At 31.9% G+C, this 25,660-nt stretch overlaps 1 protein-coding gene across 5 annotated transcripts in view; it reads right to left on the reverse strand.

Moving 5' to 3' along the window:
- The window catches only part of LOC117106538 (discoidin domain-containing receptor 2-like), an 88,764-nt gene that overhangs the window by 34,653 nt on the left and 28,451 nt on the right, over positions 1 to 25,660 (reverse strand). For 4 of the 5 annotated variants that reach the window (XM_033247919.1, XM_033247920.1, XM_033247917.1 and 1 more), the window contains 6 exons: positions 18,542 to 18,974; positions 10,086 to 10,188; positions 8,571 to 8,805; positions 4,636 to 4,783; positions 3,763 to 4,275; positions 2,644 to 2,727 (listed from right to left, as the gene is read on the reverse strand). In XM_033247919.1, coding sequence (XP_033103810.1) covers positions 2,644 to 2,727; positions 3,763 to 4,275; positions 4,636 to 4,783; positions 8,571 to 8,805; positions 10,086 to 10,188; positions 18,542 to 18,641 — 1,183 coding nt within the window. In that variant the 5' untranslated portion in view covers positions 18,642 to 18,974. The remainder of the gene's footprint in view (positions 1 to 2,643; positions 2,728 to 3,762; positions 4,276 to 4,635; positions 4,784 to 8,570; positions 8,806 to 10,085; positions 10,189 to 18,541; positions 18,975 to 25,660) is intronic. The other variant, XM_033247921.1, reaches the window with a different exon arrangement.

Consider the following 25,660-nt stretch of genomic DNA (forward strand, 5'->3'; position numbering starts at 1 on the left):
TATATATACCATGCAAATAGTTAAAGAAAACACAAAGCTGAAATACATAAGTGTTAGTTGTACATTTTGTGAAATAATATTGAAAAAGATTATTGCACTATTAAAGCAACACCTTGGCATAATGAATAATATAACATTTTTCAATATAAAATATAAAGTGCAATATTTCCTTGGTAATATTTCTCTATTTGAAAAGAAAAGAGTATTGATGGTAGGATAGATTATAGCAGGGTGACGTGGGTGATGCGGTGCATTTGCTTGGTGGAAATTACCCAGGATGCACTTCACAGCAGTCAAAATCTATGGTGTCAAAGGTGAGAGGTTACAGTAGGTTGTGCCTTTTGATGCAAATGGTTTAAAAACATGACGATGAAATATAATGCAACAGATGAAGATCATGATACAGGAGGAGTAGGTAAATAAATTAAAGAGAAAATTGCTGCCCTAAAATGAAATCGAGAGTTGAAAATTAGAATGGTTTCAGGTTAGGAATTGCATATTCAAAGAGAACTACATACAATTGCAAGGCAACAAACCAATAAGGATATTTATATAAAATATCTTTTTTATTTAAAAAAAACTAAAAAACAATTGAAAATATCAAATTGCTCATTTAAAAGGTCAAGTTAAAAAAATTCCACACACGCATCAAAACAATTCCATTGATACAATTTTACTACAAAAATAAAATCCTTTAATTAATCTGATATTAACATAAAAAGGATAATAAAACAAAAAGCAGTATTTATGCATTCTTAATTGTGTACTGAGAAAAAAATTATTTTATATCTAAAAAGTTTCAGATTTTAAATATATTTAAATTTTAAATTATTTATATTATATAGAATTTAAATTTAGAGCTATAACTTACTAAAAAATATATAACAGGCAATTTTAATATTGAAATTTATTTTAAAATTGTATTTTTTTTTTTTTTTTTAATTTGATACAGGAGCGTGTTTTTATTAACTGTCATCATCTGTAAAATTGTAATCAGTAACAATATTTCATATTCTCAGAAACAATGCTATTCTGAGTGGTTTAGCTCAATACATTTGTTTGTATAAGTTTAAACATGCCTCTTCAAAGACTCATTATCTGCCTGGGGTAAGGCTTAGTATTAACGGAAGTTTGTGTTGTGGGGACAGGTTATGGACTAGGCTTAGCAATAAGGAAGTTCATGTTGAAGTTTGTGTTGTGGGGACAGATTATGGACTAGGCTTAGCAATAAGGAAGTTCATGTTATAGGACTAGGGCTAGGTTTAGCAATTGGAAGTTCATGGCAGGATTAAGTCTGGGCTTAGCAAAAGGAAGTCCATGGATTGGTTTTGATGGGTAAAATTGCATTTTAACTGTCAGTTCTCTTTGAATTAGCCCAGAAAAAAAAAAAACAACAGTAATTTCAGTAAAAGTGTGCATTTCCATTTGCTTTATACATCATTTGCTATGCTCTCTCTCTTTGGTCAGATACAAGTGTGAAATACCTTGGATTGGTTTAGTTCTAAAAAAATATTTGAGAATACTGGCCGACAATTAATATCATATTAAGGCAAGACTTTATACAATTATACCTTTTTTTAGCAAACTATTATTTCTACAGATTGTCAGAAGGGCTAGAAGAAACAAAAGTTAAATTTTGTTTTTTTTTTCATTTTAGCAAAACAATCTTGCCAAAAGCATCTGAGCAGATGAATAATTAAAATAAAATTTAATAGAGAATTAATAAATGTAAGTTTGTGAGGTAAGAAGTAAAAAAGGGTGCCCTCATGCCCTGGCTCAAGATCCTGTCACACGGATGTAAAAATTGCGATGTTGAAATATAAAGATAGACTTCATGGCGATAGCTTATTTCATGTGAATAAGCCAATTTGTAGTTGGAACTGCGCATGCCTATGTCGAAGGTCAATCGACATAAATCGAAGCTTGCATTGTGTGTATGTTTATATTGACTGACCTTGATACAAGCATGTGTATTTAAAATTCAAATTCCTCATTTGTAACAGATTGTGGCCAGTGGCCAAATTGCATGTTACAATTACCAGAGGGTGGAAATAAAATATATAAAAAAAGTTACATTAAAATGGAAAATAATTATTGTCATCATTATAAAAATTTATATTAATAAAGAAATTTAATACAATAAAACTTTACATTAAAATGGAAAATTGTTATTTTCATTTATAAATATCAAAATATAAATGAAAAACACAAAAGGTCAATTCTGTTTAATCTAGTTTAATCTGTGCAGTTCAAACTAGAAATTTGCTTATTCGTCATTATTTCTTCTCAGTGGCAGGTGCACCACCAAGCCAAAAATATATATTTTTTTTAAATTTGAAATTGTCAATATTGCCAGGCATCAAGTTTACAAAACAATGTATAAAAAAAGTCTTGCCTAATGGAGACTCTTTTCAAATTGTTTCCCTTTTGAAATTTCTACATTCGCTTTTACTATGTAATCGTATAATAACTTCACATTTGTTTTGTATGAAGCAGAGAGAGTAATAACAAATAATAAGCAGTAAAGTGCAATTAGCATGAACATAAAAAACCAACAAAGCTGATGACAAAATGAAAGATTATTAGTAAAATTATTTGGAATTTTGGGTGAAAATGTCTTGAAAGAAGAAGTAGATTCATCACCGATTTGTCCGTCACCTATCGTGGACTTTGAGGGAGCAGTGGGTGACGGTAAGATGGTTGTTTGCATCGGTCCGGTAAACTCCTCTGTGGTACACAAGAATTTAGCCATAAAAAAAAACATGCAGAAAAAAGTGACAAAAAAAAATGATTAGTGAATTACACAACACTCATCTCAAGAATTATTAATGTACTTGTCCATAGTGTATACACATCTTACAAGATAAAACAATTTTAAATTTATATTAAAAATAATGATGATTGGAATAATGAACATAATGGGTAAAACATGTAATATTGTCTTAATGGAAGAATATTGCTAATCTGGTATCATAATAAATTGAAGATTCCCTAGGTTAGAATCTATGTTGCTTCTGTCCATTTTTTTTTATTGTCATGATCTGTTAACCATTAGCTATAACATTGTATACATTTGAAATGCTAAAATCATTTTTTCACCGCAATATTAAGAATGTTTTATATAACTTCTTATATGTCCAATATTAAAATTATATATCTATCTATTGTGCTTTTGTTGTAATTTGCATTTTACATGTTTAATTTTATTACATGAATTTATAGAAATTTACTTCAGTTCTTTTACTGGTCATGTGATCTTGGGATTGGAGGTGATCGATCCATGTGATCTTGACATTTACTTTAGGAAAATGGTTGTGTTCCATTGTTTCCCTAAGTTTATGTATGTAAATTTCAATATACAGTATTTTAATGAATTAAGATATGAATACAACGATATCAAACGTTGGAAAGTAATGGTAGTAATTTAATACTCCAGTGCTTCACTGGTCATGTGATCTGGGGATCGGAGGTGATATCCGTATGAGATCTTGATTTCCACTTTGGGAAATGGATACGTGACTATGAGTCAATATACCGACATCTCTATCAATATATTCCTCACGTTTAAATTGGATTTGAAAATTGCCTTTGTTGACTTTCCCCGGTAGAACACTCAAAAAGTTCTTTGCTTCCCAATGCGATGATAAAGCAATTAATATGTGTAACAGTAGACATTTTTTTCCACGCTTCTTAACGAGCCTTAGGGTTCGTGTTTCCAAATGTTCACTGCAAAATGCAAAGCGAAAAGAAACCCTTACCTACCTGATATGAAAGATACCTCATCAAGAAGCAGCCATCTGTTGCCGTGGTAAAACTTACACTTTAGAAACCGACCAATCCGGTGCTGTAAATTGATGGTAATCCATCGTTTGTCAGTGTGCTCAAAATCAACAGGAATCTCCTCTACTAGATCACGTGTGTAATAATAACCATCGTCCACACCAAAATAGATCCTCACCTTGGTAGGAATGCTCACACCTTCGGTATAGAAATTATTGAAATGGAAACTGGCCTCTGAAAAATTTCTTATAGTCCCAAACTGAAAAATAATCTCTGGGTCCAAATTGGTTGTATTTTTCCAGCCCACCCATTCATAGGCCGGGGGATAGTTGGTGGGGCTGAGTCGAAAGTCATTGGCCCCCAACATGCTGTCAGTTAACTGGCCAAGCCCATTGTGAACATACTCATTAGTGTTAATTCCATCGTAAGATTCATCTCGTAGGCTGTATGTACCTTTATATTCGCCTTGGTACATCTGATATGATACCAGGTTATCTGTAAATAATTGACAATAGATATTATATCACATTATATATGTCACAAAATGTTTGCATCATTAAATTTCAGATTCCTCTAACAAGTCATACATGAAACCACAATTTGTAACAAATTACAAGATAGCAATGTGATTTTATATATTTAATTTAGGCATAATTGGAACAAGATTTCCAAATTAAAGAACCATTTGTATGTAACGAGGAAATTGCAAATCACACATACAGCACAATGTAGAATAGATATAATATGTTATAACATTACTATAATAGTACAGTGCATATTTTTTTTTGTACAAAAGCATATTTTTAGAGGGTGCCCTTTCTAGTCATTCCACTGCCAGAACAGGCTTTCGTTTACCTTCAAATGAGCAACCATAGAATTCCACCCTCATACACACTTGGCGTGGTGACTCAGCAATAGGGACCATTCGAAGTTGATATGCGACAAGGGGTGGGGACAAGTGACTTATTTTGGCTTGGTATCCATTGCTATTGCTTTCATATGCCTAGAAAAAAATTATTTGTACATTACTTTATTTACCGGTATTGCTTGCTTTGTTGAAAACATTGAAAATATCACAACATATACACATGGCAGGTGTTAGCAATCAAATTATATTTTAAGGCAAAACTTAAACATCAACAAACTGGCACAGAACACAAATATGCAGACAAAATGTAAGAGGCGCTAAAACAATATATCACAGTATGCTGCGCCTTATAAGACTTGTCGAGACTATAATATTTGATATGAAAAAAACATGTGACATGTCTAAATATGGTCACGATGACATCACATTATTACCATAATTATATAGGCACATCATGAATATATATGGGCAACAGTTTTTTTGTCTTAAAGAAGAGCTTAGATAGATGGAGCAAGTTCTATACATTGTTAATATTATTATGAAGGCAGTGGCGTAACACCTATGCGCTCTCTCATGCGGAGGGCCCATACTCATACGGTCCTCGATCTAGCACCCTGACCCAAAAGGACCTTCTTGATGTAACAGCATATTATGTCTCTGACATCGACTGTAGGACATACCATAATATATTCAGTGGCGGATTAAAATGAGCGCTGCACAACTACCCCAAGTTCGGCAAAAAAAATGGAGATCAGCCATGTTAAAAAAAGAGTTGTTGATCGCCAATCAGTAGAGAAGGAGGTTTTTTTTTTTAATCAGTAATAAACCAACCCACTGATACATGCCAAGTTTTTGAATCCCCATGGAGTGCAAGGCCTCATGTAAATGGTGGCTGAGCGTTTGATCAGCTGGCATTTATAAGAACAAATTATTGAAAGGAAAAATATTTATAGTACCAAAAAAAAAAAGCATAGGCCTAGCCGAAGTTTAATTATGAGCAGAAAGATGATATTTTCGTGAGTTTTGGCAACAAAAATAATTTTAAAAAATGGTCAGGTGATTTTTAAGTAGGAAGGGGATGATCAACAGCTTTTTTTTTTGTACATAGCCTAGAAAGAAAATTATATTCAAATTTCAAGTCTGTGAGTGTCATTTCCGGCCATCTAGTGGTGCTACAATCATACATCTTCTTACATCAGCCCCAAACATGGTAGGGCCCTGAGGTGGAATATACCCTCCATCAGTGAAAGTGACTCCCTGGGCCCCTCTATTTCAAATTCCTGGATCCGCCAATGATGATATGACATCATTTATTTCATCGTTAAACACAATGACAAACATGATTAAAAACGAGCAAATCTAAAAGTCCACAATGGAAATGGCGATCGGCGATACCAAAAACAGGGCCCATAATCTCAGAAAGCCAGAGGGGCCCCCCGCCCCAGCGTTACGCCACTGTATGAAGGCCATTAATTAACAATAAATAAACAATATAATATTAATTAGTAAGATTTTGTTTTCAAAGACTAGCCTAGGCCTCTACAACAAGGTCGTGCACCAGTCACAGAGGACAGATAAAAACTGGTAACTACGTAAAGCGAAATGCCTAGGTCTCTGATTGTCCCTATAGTGGTAGTTTTTCTAGTCAAACTGGTGTATATACTTAATGTATCTCGTTTATTAATGTTTGTTTTGCCTTGTAGTAACCCAGAATAGGGTTGCTTTAGATTGATGCTGCTTTTATGGTTTAGGCATCGTCATCTTCATCATTGCTATTATTATATACACAAACTGTACATACATGTAGACTACACTTGCTATTTCCAGTACAATAATTTATATAACCTTTCCAACATGCAACGTACATCATTTTAATCTTCTTTACCATATTAACCATAATGTTAAAAATAACTTGGTTACTCATCAGCAATAAAGCATAAATGTCCATCTCATCCTTAATTAGTTCTCAAATGTTTTAATTTGAGTATTATAAATCCATTAAACCTCTTTGAAGAATCCATCTCTATGTAATGGTATGTGTAATTATACATCAATAAAACATATTTTACAGCCAATCACAGAATGGAAAAGCTCTGCATGTTTCATTCTAAAAGGCATAAATATGGACTCTGAATTAATTTACATATAAAAACTCCTCATTGAATATATTGTAAATTGTAGAAGCCTCATGCGCTGATATTACATAGTTATGTTAAGACGACCTTCCGTCTGAAGTAAAGTTACGACAAACGTAAAATTTTACGAGAGTCCACACGATGTTTACCCAGGACAACTAGTTCAAAGCTTAGAAGTAACTATGCAAATTTTGCGGAAGTGGTAGTCACCACTTCGCTGTCTCTTAACGGTTATTGTTTTGAAATTGTAAACAATTATGAAAACATCGTGTCTACAAAGGCTTACACATCACAGGAAATGTAATTTTGACACTCATTTGTAGGTATTTATCTTTTGAAAATAATTGAGGTCAAAATATAGGTCGCATTTACTTGCGAGCTATGAAGTAAAAGTGTGTCTACACAGCCCTACTCCGAGCACACTTACTCCTGAGACTGCTCAGGAGTAAATCGTCTGTAGTAAGGTTGAAATAACTTCTGACTCGTCTGAACGTGCATATTGTTGGACAATACCTTGATCCCTAATTACCATATCCAGTCATGGAAATGTCAATTCCAGCTTCAACGGTGTTTTGTTTAATTGTTCTGACCTATATTTGAAATGGTTTAATAATCAACTTGTTCACATTTTACAAGGGTAGTTGTAACTATCAATTAATTATTGGGATCATATTTTCCTTGACATTTGTTTGACTCAATAACCTTAATAATTTTTTCAATATTAATATAAATTATGAAAGAATAAATAAATTAATAATCAGAGTAAAGACATTGATAAATCTAGACCAAGCATTTGAAGAAAGTATATCTATAAAGATTAGGCCAAATAAAATTATTATCATTATCAACAAATTTTCAAGGCTCATGCAAACATTTACTATTACTTATTTAAAAAAAAAAAAAAACATTTTCCATGGAAAATAAAAATGATGATTATTGTCAAAGTCTTAAGAAAACTTAGCAAACATAAATGACAGACAGTACAAAGACACAATTTTTACCAGCCTATTTAATACTAGTATATAGGATAGTAATTACCTCACCAAATTTTTTTTAATCCCAGATGTTAAAATAACAATTAACTTGGCCTTACAAAAATTGTTAAATTATTGGTGTTAGAATTCCAATACTCAGAGAAATTAAAATTTGTCAAAATAAGTTATCAAAATATGATTTCACATACCTCAAGGATATGATACAAAAATAATAACACCATCATACTTGTAAATGGCATAATCATAACATAATGACATCATCTAAAAACATCATAATATTGATGGCATCATTTTATTAATAGTAATGTTATCATTCTTTATGAAAGGCCATTATTTACTACCACAATACCTGTATAATACAAAAACATTTGAAATTCTTAGCTGAGGGATAGGCAAAACATTAAAATGAACTTTGAAAGTCTAGAAAAAATGTAAAAATTAGTCACTATTCAATAATAATGAAAAGGGTTTGGTCAAAACAATAGAAAAAAAAAATTACTTTAGAGAAAGACAAGGCAAAATTAATGAATAACTTAGGCCCAATAAAAAAAATGCTTATCCTATCTAGCGTGGAAAAGTGATGAGGGTGGGAGGCTTCAGTTTTATAAAATCCAAATATGATTAAAAATACATGATTAAGATAATACAAGCATATACTAACTGTTTACTATAAATGAAAAAAAAAAATGGGTTTTTCTTCAAAATGTTTTTTTTTTCAATACTATAAAAACAAATGTGGGCGAAGGTGATAAACTAATGATTCTAAGTCCATTCTCTCTAATATCTTCCTACCCTTTTGGTGGGATATCCAACATACTGTCTCCAGTTTTGCGTTTCATTGTCTCGTCTGTATTCCACTCGGAAATACCGTGCATGTTGATTACCGTCCCCATTGTGCCATCTTCCCTGTGTGCCAATCCCTGTGATCACCTTTAAGTCACGAAAGTCCACCTGCATATACTCGTACCGATCAATTGTAAGTAGATCTTTAATACACCAGGCACCCTCGCCTTCGTCTAAGTGTAATCTGTAAAGGTATTGTATAGTAATTTCAATATAAATTTTAATATTTTGATTTTGCGTAGTAACTTGTTAATCCAAGAAAGTATAATACAAAAAAATCTTGGCCTCTTATAGCCCAACTTGGATCCAAAACAATAACAAAATGAAGCAGTCTGGTGCAGGGGTAACAGTTTGATTTCCTAACTGAGTTTTAATACCTAACTGTGCACTTCGTTTATGTACTTACAAGGTAAGTAGATAAATATATTAATTGCTTCTCTCCACCCAAAATGGGTATCTAGTGGCACTGCCTGCTACTTTGACTATAATAAGGCAGCAACACATCCTAACCATATGAACCATAGTCTATGGATAAAAAAGCTAAAAATGCTCACTAACATAATTTATAAACATTTTATATTCATAAGCACTATTATTAAATTGTCATCTAACTTTCAATTAAAGTGTGTCATTGACTTTTATCCTCAATCCATTTGATGAAATAAATTTGTAGAGATTTGTCTTATATTAAAAAAAATGTAGATTAACTTGAATGAAATTTAATCTTTTCAATATTCAACTGCAAAATTGAAACTACCCCCATAGGTAAACTTCATTTTCATCCAAATTATTACATAGAATTTTATAATTTAAATTAAAATCGGTAAAATGTAATACAAAATTTTAATACAAATAAAAAAAACAACAAAAATGACTACAATCAGTAAAATTCTAACATAAATACTTGCTTTCTTCTATAGTGGGATAAATATTCAAATTTAAGTCTGAGAGGGTCATTTCCGGTGCTATAATCATAAATTTTCTTGCCTCAGGTCTAACCATGGTCAAGCTGATGTGGTCTAGACACTCCATCTGTGAAAGTCTGCCCACCCCACTCAATCCCCTACCCTTCGACCCCCACCGACGATCTCCCGGAATTGACTTCCAACTTCGGGCCCCTGCAAGTTGTAGAGGGTTTCAGGCCTTAAACCTTGAGCACTTTATCAATGATGTCTCTCCCCACCCAGGAGTAGTAATAGGTACTGGAAAGTTTTGAGGATTGCGCTGTGATGACATTTGCAGCATTATGGATACTTCACCACATAACGTTGTAGATGGCGTTCGTTTTACGTACTGGGGTTTAACATATAAAAACAATTGATACAGAGAACACTTTTAATCATAATCATCCAAGGTAGGCACATAAAATTATCAAGCTAAACAAAAAATACTCCGAAACTTTGACTGAAGTGACTTCCCCCAAAACTTTGGGGCCCTGTATTAATTGGCTTTCCTGGAACCTACCTTCCATACTGAGGGCCGAGTTGGGGGCTATGACTACTACTGGCACTCAGCTGCTCATCTGTAATTTCTTTGGTTATCATCCCAAGGGCATTACGACAAGTATCTGAGAACAAATAAAATGATAATCAAATATAAAAACTCAAATCTTAAAACATATTAAAAGATCCTCTGCATATATATGTTATTTTTATGTATATGTGTCCTCAATATGGTATAAACAGAAAACTAGTGTCAGTAAAGAAATTATATAAAAAATATACGAATACTAACTGTATAAAATTCAGATATGGATAAAATTAATATAATGCAATGAAGTTCTGGTTTGGTGGATGTAGTGTCTAGATTCTCCAGGGTTTGTATTCAAACTTTAAATATTACAATCATTTTTCTTAGCAATAAATATAACTTCACTTGCAATCATTTGAATTTTGGTTTGTGGTTTTAAGCTGACTGATTTTGAATGATATATAGTAGGTTTGTTTTTCCAAAAATCCAGGATTGTAAAAGTTAAAATGTTCCCATTTATGCACTAGGGTGGATGCAGGATTTGGCAGTAGGGAATGCATGACAGTCCACATCACCTCAGACCCACCATGGCTGGGTCTGAGTTGATAGATCAGAGGAAGCAATAATTTTAAGTTATTGATCTAAAAAAGTAAGTTTAGAAGTTTTATCATCACAAAAATTGCAGGAAATTTTTTATATCTTATATAATTATTATTTATCATAAATTTTTTTATACCCTACCAATTTTACTTGCAAATTCAAATTTCATTTTCAGGAGATACAAATACAACCAATCAATATTTTTTGAAGCGGATATTGCAGAGATAAATGAAGTAGGTTTATTTTTTTTAATATCTTGTTAACGCTGAAAATTTGTCACTGAAATCAATACTTAGAAGGAAAAACATTTTTGATTCCATCCTAGATAATTGTATTGAGTATGAAAACAAGCATGATAAAAATTAGCCTCAAGCAGCAATATATGAAATGGAAGGCATTTCAAGGTCAAATGATATCTAACAATAATAATTAAGATGAACAACACGGACAGGATACGCCTAGTACTATAATTTAAGTGCAATTTTATTTATTATGTAGTAATAACAACTTGTCATCTCTTGAAATGGCCTTTTGAAATATATTACCAATGCTTTTTAATGAATAAAAAAAATGGAAACATTTTATTAATCATATTGTGGTACTGACAAAAACATTTTTTTAAATTTCCATAACGATGTTACTAAAACTTTTTAATTTTCCTAAGAATTTTATTATGAAAAAGTGACTTGGCATTACCAAAGTTTTTTAATGAATTAAAACACAGAAAACTTTTCACTTATCATATATTGCAATCATGTTAAAACATTTTGTCTTTATATTTATGAAATTGTTTATTATGAAACATTGATAGATTCTCATATTGACTATTACCAAAGCCTTTTAATGAATAACAAAAAACTTGAACCTTTTCAGTAAATTAGAATTTTTTGTAAAAACATTTTATTTCCACAAAAATATTATGATGAAAAGATTATGCTGTCTCTTGAAAAACATAACCAATGCTTTTTAATAAATAAAAAACCAGGAATCCCTTTATTAATCAAATTTCAATCTTGTTAAAAAATTATTTTTATTTCCATAAAAATATATATCATGTAAAAGGATGATAACTTTCCATCTCATAAAATGGACTTTCGAAAGATTACACAAGCATTTTAATGAATTAAAAACATGAAATTCTATATTAATCATAATAAAGATGAAAGTCATTTCAAACTGTATTGAGTACTGTATAACACTTAATAGAAGACACACTATACTATACAGTATGCAGTTATTTACGAGTTAAATCAGTATAATTTAAGCATGTACTACCACCTAAATCTAACATAAACTAGACATTTTTTATAAATGATTTGCTAAGTTACTAGTTTCAACTGAAAATTTGGACAAGAAAAATGCTCCTCGCCAATTAAGGGGCATTTGATTAATACCATTCCAATCTTTGCATAATACCTCTAAATTTCTGCCAGCAAATTTAATGATTTTTGTAATAAATGTCAGTAAATCATTTAATAGTTTCTTTTCTAACCTTGACCTACTGAAACTCGATATGTACTTCTTCTGAATGAATAATTCATAATTTTATTTTAATTTATAAGGTTTTAAAGATATTTTTTGGTGGTCAGTATATATTTCAATAACACAAATTAAGAAGTTCTCTACTCCAGTATTTTGAAGGTTTCTGTTTTTCTATATATTTGTTCTTTGCAGACTTGGGCCACCACTCACATGTACTGTAGGCTGCTACTAGCCTTGAATACTAGGGACTACTGTACATGGATCCATATCACTTTTCCTAGTGTTTTATCTTGTGTATAAAAAAGAGGTAGCCGAAAAAAGGATGAAGGAGGATAGAGAGAGCAACTAATAGCTCAGTCGGCTGAACTGGTTGTACCCACTGTGTGTACTGAACTCAATTTTCATCGCTGCTCTTCTTGTGTTTCAGCTAGAGGGCGCTCTCCTTGTGTTTTAGCTAGAGGGCTGAAATGCAAGTTTCAATCGCTGCATTGTTTTTTGGATGAGACCTTTAAGACGTTAGTCCCATGTGCAATATGGCCCATGTGTATGTTAAAAAATGCAATACACTCTTTGGGGATTTTCTCCCAGTGTACTGCCCAATCACCAACAGAAGGACCCCAATTAAGTCTTCTTCTGACTTGGACGTGGACATGGTTCATCCTTGGTGTTTATACAGAATAAATATGGTGTCTAAAATGTTGGATGTTTATCATTTCTTGATTCAACAGAAATAAGCGGCAGTTTGTAACTTTCCACATTTCCTGACACATACTACTATAGTAAATTCACTAAATCCATCTAAAAATCCCTTGGTGCCTTTTAGCGGAAGAGTTTGTCAAGTTATCAAATACCATTCTAATTACCAGTTCCTATGGACAACATACACCAAGTAGAATAGATGGATATAGCACCTGAGAACAATAAAATGATAAGTATCAATTGTATTGAAGTATTTCAAACTTGTCACTTGTCGACACCATAAAATCATACAACACATTACAGTAGGCACAAGGCACCCACACTTGAAGTCAAAATTGGATCAATAAAATTAACGATCATCTTTTAAACTGACAACATGTACCGGTACTGTAATTTTCAGGGCCACTCAAACATCAACTTTTCAGCGATCTTTTCTTTTCTGAAAGAATATTAAGATACTGGTGAGAAAATGGATATTTCCCCAGTATTTTATTATTCCAAAATCAATCCCATTTTTCAAAGATCCCTACGATATTTTAGAATATTCATTTGTATGTCAATTTTTTCTTTCAAATCCTGGCTTTTAAAACAAAATTTCAATTAGCAATAATTATGTATTTTAATATATAAAATGTTTCTGGTCAATGATTTTTTTTTACAAATGGTTACACTCTAATTAATATCACTTGCATTTAATACCATTCCACTCTTCATAATTTCATAATTTATCATTAGTAAAGTGCTGTAATCTAAAGTGTTATAAACAATACTGTATTTCTCTATTTAAGTTTGCACACTTTGGGTTTGGTTTGAATGCAAGATCTGCTCTGGTGATTTTCCAACTTAAGCTACATTTACGACACGACGACGACACAATGAAATTCACTCAGTGTTGAAGAATATAAACGACGCGATGATGTGTCGTTGCCGTGTCGTTATCGTGTCTAGTGCAAGAGCTTTATTGTGGAGAGTGGCTAAATGCACTTTGTAACTGCAAGGGAAAGTGCTATACAAGCACATTAATGATAAATGTAGCCTATCATGCCTAAAAATGTTTGTATACTGGAACAAATTTGATATTGTTATATTTATTATATTTAAAAAAACCATACCATTTACCACCATCACTATCATAACTATGTATGGAGTGAAATAACTCAAATGAATAAAAATTTATTTACATGAATCACGATTGAAATAAATATCAAATTATCTTAAATAATATTTGTTGTATGCATATTGTGAAGTATGGTAAGGAAAGGTGAATATTTTGTCCTTTTTTAAAAGGAAAAATAAATATTGTGTTGATAATTGGATTGTTTGATAAAGAATTGTAGTATGCCCATGGTCTCCTGCACATTCAAAAACCACAGCACTCTCTAAGCCTTACGAGACTAAAGGTTGGTGAAACAAGGGAGGCATGTGCAACAAATCCGCTGCCTGCCGCTGGTATTGAGCAGACAGATGGATTTATCGCCTATCATCAACGAACGCAGAATATGGCAGGTTTTACTTCTCGAACATCACAAAGTACTCCTTAAAGTAGAGATTCACTTGCTACTATATTTGACGAGAATGAAATGAGTTTTATATATTACAAAAAAGATAAGTATACCTATTTAATAAGCTTCTTCATGATTTGAAATTATTAAAATAATTTTGTTTGAAACAATTTGCAATATGTAGGATTCAATGCAATATCAAATTGGTTTTAAAAGGCCCGTCTCGTAGCATCATTCTCGTTAATACCGTGGTAATGGATAATCTACAGTCTAAGAATTCCTTCATTCCAGTCGCCATTAACAAGTTGGGACTGAGCTTATCAAGTGGGATTAATCTACGTCTTATTTCAATTTTCCAATTGCGACACAAACGTGAGTAATAATAATGATTGTAGACGCCGAACAAAGGGCTGTTTCTCACCCTCCGGCTAACTAATTCCGTATCGTCTATGCAATCATTATGTGGTTCTTGAAGTCATTCATCAAAGGATGTTTTTATGTCATACTGTAGCTTCCAGGTATTTTTAAAATATCTGCAATATTGAACAGCGGATGTAGGGGGAAGGGAGTCAGTTTTGTTTATCTGTGCTCGTGTGCTTGGAGAATGTTTTCATGGTTAAGATTCATTGTTCAGCTCTCTGTACCTTTCAACTCATCTCTATTATAAAATTTCTTGTTTTTTCCTGAGTACTGTAGACCTGCAGATCTTTAAGACAGATTAATGTAGATGTTTTTAGTTTGAAAACAATTTTAGAATTTATTTATTTTACTCATTTTGACTTCCACTGGCATGACAAATTTATTTACAAAAAACAATTCATTAGTCTTGTATACTGACAGCTGAGATTGTAATGATAATAAACCTAAAAAATAAAATATAATGTATGTTTTTTTTCATTCCTAATGCAAAAAATAAAAAATCTAACCGAAATCGAAAAATCTTTAATTTCACAATGTTACCTTTGTTTTTTGGTCTACCACTTTCTCATCCTATAGTTTTAGTTACTATTTCAAGTGTTTGAGCCCTAGTCTTCTTTGCTACAGTAAGCTACAGTGAGTACATGAAATAATTGTAATAAGCTAACTGTCCTTGTGAAAATTTATGAAAAATATTATCTTTATTTTATCATCTACATTACTTTCTCTTTCAGCATTTGCCATCACATGTCTCTTTTGTATCACTATCAATCATATGATGACAAGGCTCCCAAGTTACAAAAAAATCTTTTCCGGCTGGGAGATCTGATTAATGAGCTTTCGTAACATTTTAACTTTATTTTGCTATGCATGATGATACCCATCGGCATTGACTTACGTGAGACAATTGATAATAAAGAAGTAAAAACATGCAAATTATTACATTATGGATTTGTGGGAGATGGGTTATTTTCTGGGCGATTCTTGCTTGCATGCGGGAGTCTGTCACGATTTCTGGGAGACTCTTGCAACTTCCGGTAGACCTGAGACCCCTGTGACAAGACTTCCTGGACATTTACTGTACTATTTGATTGATTGTGCTGTTGATTGCCATTGTGATTTGTAATCACGATTACCCAGGTTCACCAAAGATACTAGAAATACAAGATAGAGCACTCGCATAGCAAAAATGAGGCGGAAATTGGTCCAGACGTACGAGGCGCCCTTCTCTTTTTATAATGCAAGTTTTCTATAATTGGTCCAGACGTATAGGGCGCCCTTCTGTTGCTAAGTATATCCAGACGCACACAGCGCCCTTCTTTTTCCACTAATGGAGGAAAACTTTATCACTAATCAGAGTCCAGTCATACAACTGTGCGCTTATATTTTCTGTCATTTTATTGTTTTGATTTATTTATGCCTACTTGTTTGTATCTTATGAATAATGGCAACGATTTCAACCTCCGCAAAAGGAGGTTATGTTTTCACAGTTGTGTAACGGTGGCAGAGTTTTTTAGCCACAGCCATACGCGGCGCCCCATTGTTTGTATTCCCACCATGCATTTCTTTGGAATAGTTTTTTCTGTGGAGAACTCTATCTTGTGTTTCTAGTATCTTTGGGTCCACTTAGATTTTCAACTAGCTGTCTGTATTCTTATAAATCCTTCACAAAACTTGAGAAATAAAATTTAATATTAAATCGACTGACTGGTCCTCATATCTGTTTATGTGTATGGACATGATGAAATAAATGTTTGATGATTTTATTCAATATAAACTTGAGAAATATTCCATTTTTAGGTGGTGTAATATAAGCGATAAATTAAAAACGAGATTGAGAAAAGTTTTTCCTCCCAATAATAGACATAACATAATATAGATCTATATAATTATTTAGATTTAAAATGGCTGGTGATATTTGAAGAATTAAAAAAAATATTTTTAACTCAGTGAAAACTTAATTGTTCCAATCTAAGAATAATTTGAAATAAGGTATTTAACCATAGCGAGCTATTCAATGTTTTATTTAATTCAATTTTTAAGGTTTTCATATTTTATGAGAGATTACTGTAGGCCTATATTTAAGGATTTCTGTTGCAAAAAGTCTGTGGAAATATATTTTCTTTTCCTGTCTTAATTTTAAGCTGAAATCTGATTAAATATATAAAAAATTCAAATATTATTATTATGAAGTCATTACAGTAGCTTAGCTCAATATAAGCGTTCATTGTTATAATTATCTCAACTCAACTCATTATCTGTCCTTTCTCACTATCAATTGTACATTGACACTTTGGAAAATTGTCCTAATTTCATTAGCCTACAATCTAAGTTTAGTATCATTAGGTGTTGTCGCCTACAATCGCAGTTGATAAATTATCACTTTCGACCATCTTCACAATAACATCTCAATTAACTGTCACTAATATCACCATTGCTTGTACATCAACTTTTATAGTTAATGCTGCTTTTGATTACTGTACATTGTCAACCAGAATAACCATCACTCATGGTCAATAAACTTACACTTACATCATCTCAATAACAGTCTCTACTAAGCATCAAATAGACACATATTTGCATTAAAGCAGTTTAATCCAATATAATCAAGCCATAGAATATTCTTCCTTTTATTGGTGATGCGGTCATTACCACCTAGAATTACCCTTGCCCTTTGGTCATTCCTTTCTCCATGTCTGTAAATTAAGCCATAAAGTCATGGCTAGTTTTCAATTGCCACGGCGCCGTCTCATCAAAACGCATTATAGGTGATTCATAACTCTTCGTGGTCTTTGTTACCGCTGGCCGTTAGAGAACGCCACCTAAGCGCTGAAAGCCTTACATCTGCTTAATTGCTTGCTAACTCTGATATACACAGAATATCGGAGAGTTAATGACATTAATGTTAGCATAATGGTGCTAAAATGCTCTGGCAATTACAGTCATCGATGACAGGTGAGGGTAAACTTCCGACAGATATTTGACAGTTACGGCAGAATGTGATTGCACTGCAGTACCTTTGTCTGTTAGGTCCCATTTTACTTATCTGTAAAACAGTCAAGCTACATACACAGCGGCCGAAATGATCAAAGCTTAATATTTAATTAGTGATAAGAATCAGAGGAGATAAGGGCTCAACGGTAACATGGATCTAGTATATACTCCCACTGGACTACTTTCATCTGCATCACGCAACATTCGCAAACATTACTAGCTAGATTTTAACCTGCGGTAATTGAATTCTTTTCAATTCACAAGCTTTTAATTCGTCTGTCTGAATCTATGATAGAAGGTTTTAATTGAAAATTACTGGCCAATTCCCTTTGTTTCTCACACTAAATGACCTGTATCTATTTTACCTGCAGGCCAACAGTTCACAACTGACTTGCTTGTAAACGTGATATGCTGTGTTAAACCTTTTACCATAATATTAGGGAAACATTTAAAACTCATAGTAGTAGCATAAAGAAGGCTCATGGCTGCCTACAGAAGAAATGAGACGAATGACAAATTTGTAGACTGAGGGAAGACATCCAAAAAACCTCAGGGCTGTAGAGAAATTGACCGGAAAGAGAGAAAGAATCCCCACAGACTCAGGTCCTTATAGTAAAGGTATAAGACCTAAGGATTTCAGGATTTAAGTTTTAAAACATGGTTTATAAAGAGATATACCTATCTCAAACTACAATGTTTATTATATAATTATCATTCTTAAAATAAATATATATATATAAAATTCAATATACTTACTGATATTGATTGCAGCATGAATCTCTACATTATAACAGAATGTTAATAATACAAATGCCTGTAGAAAGTTCACCGCCATAGTAGGCTTTAACAGTTTCATCTCTGGCGAACAAAAACAATTTTTCAAGTGCCAATGGTGGCCCCACAACTACAGTATATCAGGAAAAAATCCAAGGACTTTTGCAGTCTGTAGTCTGTCAATGTTTATGAAGCAGGATCTGTGATATCAAAAATCTTCCATTGAAGAGTAAAGGAAACCTCTCTACTGAAGAACATGCTTGCTACTGAAGTCCAAATCATTCCATCTTTTAAATTCCAGTGCTTCCCACTGGGAATTATTGTTAAAAAAAAACCAAGATAACTCTGTGGTGCTTTTTTGTTGTATCACTGTTCGTTAGATTTCACTATCTGGTAAAAGAGTTAATCGCACTTCCTGTGAAAAGACAGAATATTTGTCATGTTAAGTTGAACAAGAAATTTCAATGTCAATTACTAACAGTAACTAGATCTGTCAGGTTGGGAAAAACTCAACAGAGCCTGACAGTGATGTTGAGCTTGGCTGTACAAAATTTCAAATTACCAATGCAGGTGAATAAATACACAAACACTGCATAAAGCAAAACTGAGCTAGCTTCCACCTTCTATACTTCCTCCTTCTGGTCAGGTGCATATAAAGCATTTGGCTGTTATAGAGGGGAAATTTATGGTGTTAACCTTTGTGGCTGAGATGTCGCTGAATCAGGGCTCTAATTTCACACTATGTCACCAGCCTAATTAACAGCGACTCCTTTTAATCACGTCATTAAAAATTTACTACAGATTGTTCCCAACATAATTTACAATAGAATTAAAATACAATAGAATATTGAAAGGCTTTATAGGTACATTAAATAATGCAAAATATAAGCAAAAACTGGACACACCCACAGAAGAGTACTGAAGACAAAGATACAGCATACAGATAACACGATCTTTTCCTCAACACAATATTTTCAATATGAGTATGTAGGCCGACATATATCCATTTAAATACATAGACATACCCTACAGACACCAGATAGACACATAAACAATTATGTTCTACTTTATATGATCTTGACACAGATACAAAAAACATCTCATACAATACAGGTACATTTACACACATATCCGCACAAATACAGTACACACAGACAGTCGTATCCAATTGTTTTGCCTTGGAACGGCCAAACAATACCAAAATGACCCAATGCAGATAAACAGCTACATTTTAAAACCACACAAGGAAATATAATACATACTCCAAGTATTGAAATGCACGCCATTGTGTTGGGAATCCCAATACGATGGCGTGCATTTCAATACTTGGCATATGTATTATACTTTCTTATCTGAGATTAATCAGTGGACCTTTCGGTTTATTTTTTAAACCATTCTTTTTGTTTTTGTAGAACAATATAAAGTAAATAACAGCAGCACTTTTGAGACTAACAATATAGAATTTATTCTCTACAGGAGACTGTACAAATCAGTTTTTGTAGAGTTTACCCACTGCTTCATTCTTCATATCATTCTTCAAAATACAAATAAATGCCTATATTACAGTACCCAATTAAATCTCAATACAGAGTTTATCTAATTGCCTATTCCAACCTTTCTTCAAAAGGGCATTTATATTTATTCATACAGTAATAAAACTCAATACATTATTGTAGTATTGGGGAAAAAAATATCTCCGACATTATTATAATTATTAATTTTTTTTTAATTTTCAAACTTTATATGCATCTGTGTTCTGTTGTAAAGTCAATTTTAAGGTTAACTTTCATTATTTTGAAATGAAACAAAAAAACACCATGTTGGTATTTTTTACGATGCTGTCTGAATTTTTTTGTCTTACTAAGAATAACCTCTCGCAGAGTATCTTTATATCTTTCACAATCAGGCTTTACAATTGGCCTAACTGATATATTTTTTCATAATTCATTAAATGACATTCTTGAATTTGAATGTATATGGTCTCTAGGAGGATATAAATACAGATGAGATCTATGATTTCAAATGAATAAATTCTGAGTAACACAGGTGTGCACGGACATTCCGTGACATGATGGATGTTACTCCAGTCATGAGGCACAATCCTTCACTGACTCCATGCTCTATGACTCAAGTCATTTGACATCTTCCTACTTCCTGTAAATGTTCATTGTTTATTAGCATTTCAAATTTGTGTTACGATTGTATATTATATTATTAAATATAATTATTATTAATATAAATTTTTTTAAATTAAAATGTTTGTAAAATTATAAAATTAGATTACACATATGGATAGGAAATGAGAGAGCAAAATCAGTCTATAAAAAAGCAGGATTTTAAAATAAAAATCAGTATTATATATACTATTTTATTGACCACTGATCAATTGAACTGTATCTGTAATTATAACTTATTTTATAACAATATTTTTTAAAGTAATACTATTTAGTAAAAAGTGTAAATAAATATGGTGTATGTGATTTCAACTCAATTTTTGAGTTTTTACCTGGCATCTCAAGCGAATACATGGAAATACAAAGACTGTTTTCAAAAAAGAAACTGATGTTATGAAAAATAAATAAAAACATAAATATTGTTTTGTTTTATTCAAAGAGAATCAGAGGAATATGTAGTTCTGGTAATTCAGCAATAACACAAAATGTCTGTAACTATGCCAGGGAAGTGGGCTATTTAAATTTTGTAATTTTTATAAATAGAATCAAGATATAAGATATATTACTAGTCTAACCTTTCAACTTCCAGTCTCCACAGTGATATAGATGATAATTCAAGGTGACCCACAAAATATCTATACCTATGTCAAGTAAGCTGGCTATAAATATGTAATTTATATATATAGAATTGGATAAGAAATATTGGTTGTCTAACCTCCGAACTTCCAGTCTCCATTTTGATTTAGTGGCATGCCATACACTAAGTCAGTTGTATTTCATGAGTACACATTCATATTAGAATTTGGAAGACCACCCATAGTATAAGTTCAGCAAAAAAAACTTTCGAATTAATGAATCAGCAATGCGAAACAAAAAGTAGGTATTAGCGGCTGAAGTTTCATGTATGTTTTGTATAATAGCATATGGTTGAAATATATGATATATAGTGTAATATGATTTTAAGGAAAGTATTTTAGTTACAACAGTGGTCAAAGACATAAAAATTAATTATCTCATAACAATGTATATTGATAAACACTGAGACTGGGAAGGGGAGTTTGAGGGGTTGGAAAGTCTTATTGCAACAGTTATTTACCCTTATTCACAATTTGGAGACCTACTTTTAGCTTTAAAATACAAAAATACATTATGTACTAACAATATAACTGGTACAATATAACAATCCTGTTAAAAATTACAGATATTGCAATAATATCCCAATTATTTTTTTTCAAAAGAAGCTTTCAGGTATTGCATACACCCTGCAATTGAATTCCAATCCCATCATATTACCCACACAAAAAAGCTACAAAACCACTCAAAATTATACCAGATTTACCAACAAAAGCTAACTTTTAGCCTACAGTACATGGGAAGTTCTAAAGTGGCAAAGTGAGCTAACTGACCCCTACAGGTCACAAGTAAATGTAATATGACTACTAGGGTGGATATGTAATATCATACTGGGTCAAACTACTAACAAAATATCTGGTGAAAAAGAAACCATTTCTGGAGAGAAAATTAAAAGATTTGGTTCTGTACTCACATTTCAACACATAAATAGCAAAAGTATATTGCAAAACTGAAGCAAAATGTTTTTTTAAATTATTATTATTATTATTATTATTATTATAGGTCCTACAACTAATTAATACTGGCAAATTTGTTATATATTACTTAATACTTTATATTGTATTTTGCATTTAAATGTTAGCAAATCTGAATACTGTAAATAAATTACTGTACATTACTAAAATATATTATATTTTCCCAATTTAAAGACACATTTTAATATTTTGGAATCAGAAACTGTAGAATTTATCATCTTTAATTTGCTCAACAAAACGCAATTCCAGTTCTGTCTACCTTGTTGAAGTAAGAGTGAATGATGTCATCAGGAGTACAGACACACTGATCATGTCTCTTGGTAACCATCCTAATTTTAAGATTCTCCTCTTCATTGAATGCACCTGTTTGTTTGCCATCCCTAGGGCTCACCTTAGGCACATCAATGTCTTCTAATTTTTACAACACCTGCATTAGGGATGATTTGTAGAGGCTAGCAAATTCTATAGATCTAATTGTTCCTATTCAAATATGATTCGCTTTCTTTTTTCTAACATTACGAACTGTAGATGAAACGTTTAGGATTGGTGAAAAAAAAATTGCAATTTTCTAAATTCTTCATCTTTTTCAATATAAATGAAAATATATCATTAGAAAAATGTTGTGAGGGAAGTAATTACTCCGCCCTGGTTAATGATCTCCATGTGTTTGAAACAGTATTCATTTGTCATTATAAACCTTTTTATTCCCAGAGTAGTGTATGTTTGTATAATATGAATTAATGCCATTAAATATTATCCATGCATTACATAGCATGTGCTACAGAAATGGAATACCCAGTACTGGTACATGCATTAGTGTCAATGTATCTACCCATGTATACACTATAGTATATCATATGAATATAGCATTCATGTACAACATAATTTGCATACATGATGACAAATAGTATCTATGCATACAGTAGTGTATTAAATAAAATCCCATGCACTTAATCCATACATAAATTCAGTAGGCCTATGCCATGAATACTACAAATTAGCACACATTTTAGATGAAACAATGTTCATATAGTTGATAACTGTTTTAAAGCAAAACAATGCAAATAGTGTAGTCATAGCTAGATGCACGCTTCATACATGAAAACCTCTATTACACAGATGTATAAATCATGGAAGTAGCATAGTTATTTTATTTTTCTTTTTATTTCGGAATTCAAATTAATATATAAGGCGTATACATTCATAATATAACTCTAGAAAATGAAAAAGAAAGGGAGAAAAATGCGATAGTTGTTCTCGAGCTATGGAACATACATACGCTCTCTCCAATTTCTGAATTTAAACAGGAATCTTTAACAAAATATTCATTAATTACAATAAAGGCTTTTTGACTTCTCAAACTCCTTTGTGAATAATTATATGGACTTCCTCATAAATTCTTACAAAAAGTGCGCTTGGACTACAATACCTAGGTTGTCGTAATAGTTTTCTAAACAATTGTTGTAACACACTCTCATTGTATTAATTGAAGAGATTCTATAGCTTGACCAAAGGGTGGAACAATAACAATTCATGCAATATGTATTGAAAATTATGCAGAAAATTACTGAAAATTAAATTAACTGCACAAAAATTTACCATGTTAAAGCATTGGTATACAGAATATGGATCATAATTTTATTAAAAATTTTCACTGAAACTGACCTTATTTTCAAAAAGCACGGTTATTTTTTTATGGATATGTGGCATGAGTAATACAGTATGTATATAAGCATTACGTTTCAATTTGCCTATAGATTTACTCTACAAATAAAGTAGACAAAGTTAACTTAGTTATAATGAAAATGTACGAATACACCAAGTAAGCATACATTCAGTTTGTAATCGATCCATTTCTTAGAAACCTGACTAAATACAAATCATTCTCCTTCATTCATTCTTCAATAATTGTTGTGCTAGCAAGAAAATCATCTGAACTTCTGACCTCCATTGATTTTCAATTTCAAGCTAAAGTATCAATTCTGTTTATATTTTACAACTACTTATGACAAGCAGGGTCACCTCTGTGGTCAAACTGGCAATTTAAATCTGAACTTAAACTTGGTCTCGCATTCCAACCTGCACATTAAACTTACTGAATCCACATAGGAAAGATAATTCATAGACAGAATTTACCAATCATGATACTCTGTGAATTGATTTGTGGTGTTATTCTCAAAGCCTTTATAATATATAAATGTTGTATTATATAATTCATTCTTTGATGCCAGTTGAGAATATAAGCAATATCCATTGTTTTCTATCCTTAATTTTCTGATCATGTAGCAGAAATATGATACACTTTTTTTTTTATAAGAACACATTTTATAAGAACACTAGGCTGAAATTACTTTAAAATTAAGAGCAAACTAAGAACAAATTGAGGCCAAGGTAAAATGTCAAGGGGTTTATTTTTTTTTTTCCAAATATAGAAAAACCCAAACCTTATGTGCAGTAGTTGTGATTAAGTAATATCCTCTATAATACAGTACAGTAGGTATAAAACAGTACTTGTCATTTGGGGCCATTTTTACCGGGTCTTTTTTCCCAGGGCCATATTTTCCGGAGCCTTTTTGTCGGGGCCATTTTTTCTGTGGCCATTTTTATCTACACAGCAGTACAGTAGTATGCTACTGCACAATAATAATTTTCTATGTTTGAAAATGTTTAAAATAAGAACAAAACAAGAACATTTTGAGCCTGAAATCGGCCAAAAAATAAAAACACTGAGTCAATGCAAAATTTTACTGGTTCTGTCAACGCAAAATTTTACTGGTTCTGTCAACGCAAAATTTTACTGGTTCTGTCAACGCAAAATTTTACTGGTTCTTATAAAAAAAAAGTGCAGCAAAAGCTTAATGACTTGTAAAACGTAATGTCCACAGTACAAAAATAAAAAATATATACAATATAACAGAAATGTAATAAGATAATGTCAGGACAGTTTAGAAATAAATTTTTTAAACAAGAATATCATAATCATAACTTGAAATTATAAATTACACAAATCAATGGTGATGTTGGTAGTCTACAAGTGGATAAGGATAAACCAAATAATACTGTATGTAATAGAATGTTCGACTAATAGAAGCCAACGGTAGTGGTGGTGACGGTCACAATGAGGAAGTTGCATGGTTGCGGGGTTGCTTCTGCTTGGCCCTAGGAGTCGATTATTCTATTATTAGGCCCAAAAAAAAAGATTATTAGTTTATCACTCTCGTGCGCATGTCTTTTATGGTACTGGAAAAAAAAAAAAAAAAATTTTTTTGACATTTTTAAAATTTCATTTATTAATTTTTTTTTTCATTTTTTTTATTAAA

The sequence above is a fragment of the Anneissia japonica genome, unplaced genomic scaffold (genome assembly GCF_011630105.1).
Source record: "Anneissia japonica isolate Jap-2015-1 unplaced genomic scaffold, ASM1163010v1 scaffold11799_len232112_cov184, whole genome shotgun sequence".
NCBI lineage: Eukaryota > Metazoa > Echinodermata > Crinoidea > Comatulida > Comatulidae > Anneissia > Anneissia japonica.